The 7,482-nt window shown below is 40.3% G+C and overlaps 1 protein-coding gene across 1 annotated transcript in view; it reads right to left on the bottom strand.

Annotated features, from left to right (window-relative positions):
• Nucleotides 1-4,944: 4,944 nt before the first annotated feature.
• The window catches only part of AMDHD1 (amidohydrolase domain containing 1), a 36,979-nt gene continuing 34,441 nt past the window's right edge, over nucleotides 4,945-7,482 (bottom strand). Inside the window, exons 7-9 of the mRNA XM_007949757.2 lie at nucleotides 7,360-7,453; nucleotides 6,284-6,444; nucleotides 4,945-5,035 (exon numbers count right to left, since the gene is read on the bottom strand). Of these exons, the coding sequence (XP_007947948.1) occupies nucleotides 4,945-5,035; nucleotides 6,284-6,444; nucleotides 7,360-7,453 (346 nt within the window). The remainder of the gene's footprint in view (nucleotides 5,036-6,283; nucleotides 6,445-7,359; nucleotides 7,454-7,482) is intronic.

Genomic DNA, 7,482 nt, shown 5'->3' on the forward strand with positions numbered 1-7,482 from the left:
TTGTTATACATGCATCCTCACAGGGTATCTGCCTTCCCCTTGTATATATCTCTGTGTCTATTCTGCTCTTTTTATAAAACACCACTTAGAAGTGATTAGTACCACCCTACTTTGGTATCAACTCAACGGTGTCAGGTTTTAAGGAGTTCGATGGTACAGTGGTTAAGCACTTTACTGCTAACCAAAAGGTCAGTGGTTCAAACCCATTAGCCACTCTACTGGAGAAAGCTATGTCAGTCTGCTTCCGTGAAGATTTACAGTCTTAGAAACCCTATGGGACAATTCTATTCTGTCCTGTAGGTCCTATGAATTGGAAGTGACTGGACAGCAGTGGTTTAAAAAACAAAATACTCTGCCTTGGCCTCATTAACACAACAAAAGAAACTCCCTGTTTCAAACTGGATCATATTTACAGGAACAAGCAGTAGGACATCACCATTTCTTTTTGGATGACACAATTTAATCCATAAGAGCTACTATATGTGAAGTGTTGTCCCAGGAGTGTGATGTACCAATAAAACATATAGTTCTGTATTCAGGGACTCACTATCTAGTTGGGGACATAAAATAGTAAGTACAATATCAAACATGTGTCCTAGAGGGAGGCAAAGCAACCATAGCACCTTTGGATCATCAGGGAGGCCTCCTGGAAGACGTGACTGAGCTGGGTTTTGAAGGATGGAAGTCAAAGAGAAAAGTGAGAGAAAGGAGAAATGTAAGCTAAATTCCAATGTCAGGAGATACTCATTCCAAGAAACCACTTCCATGTTAGTCACTTTCAGTGAAAAAAGGGTAACCAAGATGGTCCTGCCCTTGCCCTCACAGCATATAGCCTATGCATTGGGCCAGAGAATTAAACAAACAATAAATAGCAACATGTAGAAGTTAATTTGGGAAGGCTATGAAGTAAGTTGGGGCCAGGTCATGGGGAGTGTGATAACCTATGCTAGTGACAATTGTTATAGTTGCCTTCAAGTCAGCTCCAACTCATGGCGACCTTATGTATGACAGAATGAACCATTGCTCAGTCCTGTGCCATTCTCACAAATAACAGTATGTCCAAGCCCATCGTTGCAGCAGTACAACAGGGAAAGCAAAACTCTCCCAGCACAGAATACCTCTGAGAGCTGGAAGGTGCATGAGCAGGACAGACTGCTGTGGCAGTGTGGTTCAATGGAGGCCTGTGCCATCTGGGTATCTACTACCTGATGCCTGCATTAATGTCACTATCACTTAAAAACATCTTTTGGAGTAATTTTCACCTCTCCAGAGCTTGGCATTGACTTTATCCCTCCACTGGTTACTGTTATAAAGGTCATGATGCTCTTGCTTTGGGGGAAATCTCGCAAAACTAATTTAAATAAGAAATTTACTATATCTCACCAAGAGTGTATCCTTTTAAGAAAATCAGCCCTTAATGCTGTCTGGTCTTGATTCTACTCTTTAATGCCAGTCTTATTGGCCATATTGTATAACAAATTCCCTGAAAGCAGGACCTTACTTGGAACCAGAACTTCAGAGATGGAGAGAATCTTACTTCTACATTTTAGAGAGTTCAAGATGAAATCAAAGCCCAGATGTTAAGTCCCGAATTTGTGTTCCCTTCAGCACAACATGTTGCCTTGGTTAGCTCCTACAGGATTCAGTGTGTACATTCTCAGCTCAAAGAGGGCAGGAAAAATTGGTTGTGGGAAGCAAAAAATCTTAGCTGGTACAATAATTTATGACCCTCCAAAGCTCAACCCTACCCAACAAAATCTAATTCCTTAATATTTCCTTAGTAAAGGGAGAAAATATATTTCATTTCAATTTTAATCAAATTGAGTTAAATTTATATTTTCTCCTAGAGGGAGCAATATTTTTCAAGGTTGAGAAACCTTGATCTAATGCAATTTGGTACACAGAATAGGGATTTTCTCATCTCACTATGCCATTGTGATAACTTTCCCTTTAAAGCATCTGATACTACTCCATTCCACTTCTTTTTTTTTTCCTTTTTTTCTTTTTTTATTTTATTTTATTTTTTTTATTAGGATTTGGGTGAAGATTTACAGAGTAAATTCACTTTTCATACAGCAGTTCACATATACTTTGTCTCATGTCATTGACCAAAATTTACAATGCAGCAGCTCCCCTCCCACTTCCTCCCCATAGTTACCTCCTCCCAGTGTCCATCCCTTCATACTCTTCGAGAGGCCCATTGTCTGCCAACCCTGTATATGATCTTGGATACACTCTCCATTTAGACATACATAATTGTTTAGCTTGTTCACCCATCTATCCGTCCCTATACCCATGTTTGCTTTCATTAACAACTCAGTATTGTATTTACAAAGGGGTTCATATTTGTTGTTTGTACTGCCCATGTAACTCTCTCTGTCTTTCTCATCCTCAATGCTGCCATATTGGTCACTCACATTTGGTACATTGCCCTTCTCTTCACCCAAATCAATATTTATCTCTATCTATCTAACAGCATTCCCTCTCCTTCCCTCCCACCCCTGGTAACCAACAAAGAAAATGTCCTCCAATATATAAACATTTCCTTAACTTTTACAATAACGGACTAATACAATATTTGTCCTTTTGTGACTGACTTATTTCACTCAGCATAATGTCCTCCAAGTTCATCCACGTTATGCGGTGTTTTGCAGATTCTACATTATTCTTTAGCGTTGCATCATTCCACTTCTTTTGAGAACACCTATTCTCTCCACCAAAGGACCTGTTCAATGTTGCAGTTTTCTTGCCAGAGTTCACTCACACAACAAATAGTTGAGTGCCTATTATCTAAAATGGGCAACCTTAGTGGTTCAGTAGTAGAATTCTCACCTTCCATGCAAGAGACCCAGGTTCTATTTACATCAAATACACCTCACGTGCAGCCACTACCTGTCTATCAGTGGAGGTCTACATGTTGCTGTGATACTGAACAGGTTTCAGAGCTTCCAGACCTTAACATGGACCAGGAAGAAAACCTGGCAGTCTCCTTCTGAAAATCAACCAGTGAAAACCCTATTGATCACAACAGTTCAGTCTCCAGCCGATCGTGGTGATGGCACAGGACCAGGCAGTGTTTCGTTCCATTGTATGTGGGGTCACCATGACTCAGAGGCCAAGTGGCAAGCAGCCGACCACAGTACCAGGGTCTGAGAGCGCCAAAGCGGTTTGGAGTGGGTGTCTCCTCTGCTTTCATTCACAGCAGACCTGAACATTACTGTGTAAGAAAATGCATCCTAGAAGGGAAAATAGGATGCACTTCACCTTCTTCCATCCGTGTGATCTGAGTTCCAGAGCAGACTTAACATTTAGTCGGGGCCTTTATATCTATCTCCTGCACCCCAAAATCCCACCATTCATCAGGTAATTGGTCAGAGGGGAGGCATCACGCACAGCAACCTGGACCGCACTCCTCAAGACTCCTGTGCCAAGCACATGAGGGACTGAGCACCAGAGACTTGGTGCTACCAGCAGTGCATGCATGTTACCCTTAACCTTCCAACAAGGGGCATCTTTATTAGACTTATCGTTAAATACAGTAAAGCCTCAATCATTCAAGCTCTATCAATCTGGAATTGGTGATCATTTGGATTGTTTACTTCTCAAACCATTTCTTCATAAATAAAACAAAGTGATTAATGTAGTTGAGATCGCAAAGATAATGATTAAAACAGTTAAAAAAGATTCCAGGTAAACTCACATGACTTTAGAAACACTAATTTATATAAATAATCATATGCTCTTTACAAATAATTTTTTAACTGGTGCATTTCCTAAACAGCTGTAATAGACAATGCTGCTGAGTTCCTTCCTGGGCTGTAAGGAAACAATAGCAACAGCACATATTTATCAAGAGCTGGAATATGAATTTTATGTATTTGTAATATCAAGAATCAGAAACTAAAAAATGATGTCAAAGAAATCACATTACTGATTTGGTCAAGATGCATCCATTTCACAAAGACCCCTGTATTTGTGGATAAAATGACAAGTCTGGAACTCTGCTATGAAGCTTTATTACTAGGGTTGAGAAGTTGGAAAGACACTTTCCCTCAGGGGGATATTTATTCAAAGAACAGAGGGAAGAACAGGAAAAACTATGCCTTTTACATGAGGCTACCACCAGTTTCCAGGAGCTCTGATAGCATAGTGCCTAAGGCACTTGACTGCTAACCATAAGGCTGGAGGTTCAAACCCACCAGCTACTCCTTGGAAGGAAGGTTGGGCAATCTACTTCCGTAGTGGTACTGCCTCAGCAACCCAAGGAGGGGTCACTATGAGTCAGGTCCTACTCGACGGCACATAACAACAACAATCACCAGTTTCCATTAAGTCACTTCTGACGCACGGTGACCCCAAGTGTCAGAGAACTGTGCTCCACGGGGTTTTCAATGGCTGATTTTTCAGAAGTAGAAGCATCTCGGAAGAGGAGCCTCTGGGGGGCCTTGAACCTCCAACCTTTTGGTTAGCAGCTGAGTGTGTTAATCATTTGCATCCCCCATGGACTCCATAGCCTTTTTTAGCTTAATTTTGGGCATATCCCTTGGATTTCCATCCATCCCCCCTAGGGTCGCTAAATGTTTAAACACCAAAATTTGAAAAGTAGAGACAAAAGGAAAATTTCAAACCATGTCTATCTAATTGCCGTCTGCTCTTCCCCACAAAGGCATTTTTGTGATACCTTATCATATTAATCTGCACAATAGTTGTAACAAATCTTTGTGGAGTTAAATGATGTTCTGAAATTATCATCATAGTAAGTGTGCCTGTTTAAATGTTCAGGTGCATATGCTTAGTTATAATGAATTAACCCCTTGGTTTTTTTAGCTGATTAACAAAAAGTAAAAAATATTTAAGTGTGACATAATTCTGGTAAAGCACTATGTGTTTTAACTTTTAATGTAACTGTAATGATTTATTTTATACAGTCTTCTCTTTTCATAGTTAGCATTTTTTATAGATGACTTTCCCTTTAGCTATAACATATTCAATTAGTTCATGATGGCCTCCAAATTGGTAAATCAAATGCTCCCATCTAGAAAGATATAAAAAATATTATATCAATACACAAAAGCTAAAATTATTTATCAATAAATACTAATTTAAAAACACATTCTCCAAAAAGTCATTAATATTTAGACTTTTAAAAGAATATATGTATAATTAACTGATCTATGATAAATGATATTAAATAATGTTTGACTTAAGTATTTTATTTAACAATACTCAGTTCTAAGTACCTTACAAACGGTAACATCAGCATAAGTTTCAACAGAGAGGGTGGTCTAAGACTATGAGGAATAGAGTTATGGAACTGCTCTTATTCTCTGCTGAACATGAAGTCCTAGAGCTGTGCTATGTTCACTACCATCAAGGAGCCATAGGATTTACAGCTTCTAGATTTAGAACAAGGAGCTCTGGTAGCATAGTGGCTACGGCACTGACTGCTAACCAGAAGGCTGGTGGTTCGAATCCACCAACCACTCCTCGGAAGGAAGATGGGGCAATCTACTTCCGTAGTGATACTGCCTCAGAAACCCAAGGAGGGGTCACTATGAGTCGGGGCCGACTCGAAGGCAAACAACAACAACAGATTTAGAACAATTAAGACCCAAATTGTCACACTGGAGGCCCAGGTGGGAGCAGACTGTGGGAAAGTAAAGAGAAAGAATCCAGAACAGGAAAACTGAAGCTAGGTTATTGAGATCCAATAGGTATGCAAAGTCAGAGAGGTTCTGAATCAGAACCAGGGCATTACGCCAGAGTTGGGACATATGTGGCCCGATGCAAGCAGAGGGTCAGAGCCAAATAGGAAAAACAAAAACTCATGCCAGAGGACACAAGTTCAAAGTCCAGGTAAACAGGGCAGGAACCTGGAGAGCTATGAGAGATGTAAGATGGACGAAGAGACCTGAAAACTTGGTCTACCTTACAGTCCTAGTGGGCAACAGTGAAGCTCTCAGCTGCTCACCAGAAGGTTTGAACCCACTAGCAGCCCCTTGGAGGTAAAGACTTGGTGATCTGCCGTAGAGTATAGCCTAGATAACTCTATGGGGCAGTTCTATTCTGTCCTATAGGGTCGTTATGAGTTGGAGTTGACTTGATGACAGACAACAACAACAGGTAGACTTTCTGGTAGAAAGGGGTGAAGGAAAAGGGAGGTCAGGTAGCTTGTGAACCTACACAGAGCCCAACACTCACAGTTGGTAGAAAGAAGATTTAAAGCAAGTTTACGTATTAAAATGGACATAAAATAAAATAGCCAAGATGGGAGACCACTCACCTGGAGGAATTGATGATAATGAAATCTCCCTGTTTACCAACTTCTAGAGATCCATGTGTGTGAGATTTTCCCAGGGCATAAGCTGCATTGATAGTGGCAGCGGCCAAGGCCTCAGGCATGGACATCTTCATGTTGACACAGGCCAAGTGCATTACCATTGGCTAACAGGGGAGGTTGGAGGGAAGGAACAAAATGGTAACTGTTACCAACATAGCACAATGTAGTTAAATATCAGTTAGGTGAAACTGGTTAAATTGGTATGGGAAGATTAAAATTTACACGTAAAGGACCTTATGCTTCAGAAAAAAATTCTTTTATTATAGAGATTGTTGTTGTTGGTAGCTGCCTTTGAGTAACATGACTCATGGCAAATCAGCGGACAACGGAATATAACTGCCCAGTCCTTTGCCATCCCCATGATTGCTTGTGGAATGGACTATTGTGATCTGTTGGGTTTTCAGTGACTTATTTTTGGAGGCAGATCACCAGGTCTTTCTTCCTGACCATCTTAGTCTGGAAGCTCCACTAACACCTATTCAGCATCATAGTATCATCAAGCTTCCATTGACCAATGGGGGGTTGTGTGCATGAGGTACATTGGCTGGGAATCAAAGCTGTGTCTCTGGCATGGAGTGCAAGAACTCTACCACTGAGCCACAAAGCCTCATACTACAGAGATGACCTCTGGGGTATTTAATATATGCTTATAACTTTTCAATGCTTTGCCCTGGGAGGAAGATGAGGCAATCACCTCCACCCTTACTTCCTAAAACTTCTTTGAGCCTCCAGACTTTTTTTCCCTCTGAGAAGACAAATGGGTTACTGTAAAACTAAAATGCTTGAGGCTGAAATCAGAAAATAATGCAAATAGGACCTTCTCTCTCTGCCTGGAGCTATTCATGTAGAACAGAAATATTCAATCACACTGCTGTCTACACCTTTTATTTCTTGTTTCACAGGAAAATATTTTTAGATATTTTATACCTTTTTAACAGTTAATGAAATATTTTAAAATTAGCTAAATGTCTGGTAGAAATTTCATATTCTGCTCAAAAAGACACATTAAAAAGAATTACCATTGAAAAGCAATATGCATTAGGGTTGAAATCACTTCCTAGAGCAACTATTACTCCTTCATCTAACATCTTCCTGGCTCGAGGCTGCTTCAGTCTAAGAGGAAGAAAAAAAAAATATATATG

This window comes from Orycteropus afer, unplaced genomic scaffold (genome assembly GCF_000298275.1).
Source record: "Orycteropus afer afer isolate SDZICR_OR568_19922 unplaced genomic scaffold, OryAfe1.0 scaffold00253, whole genome shotgun sequence".
NCBI classification, from domain to species: Eukaryota; Metazoa; Chordata; class Mammalia; order Tubulidentata; family Orycteropodidae; genus Orycteropus; species Orycteropus afer.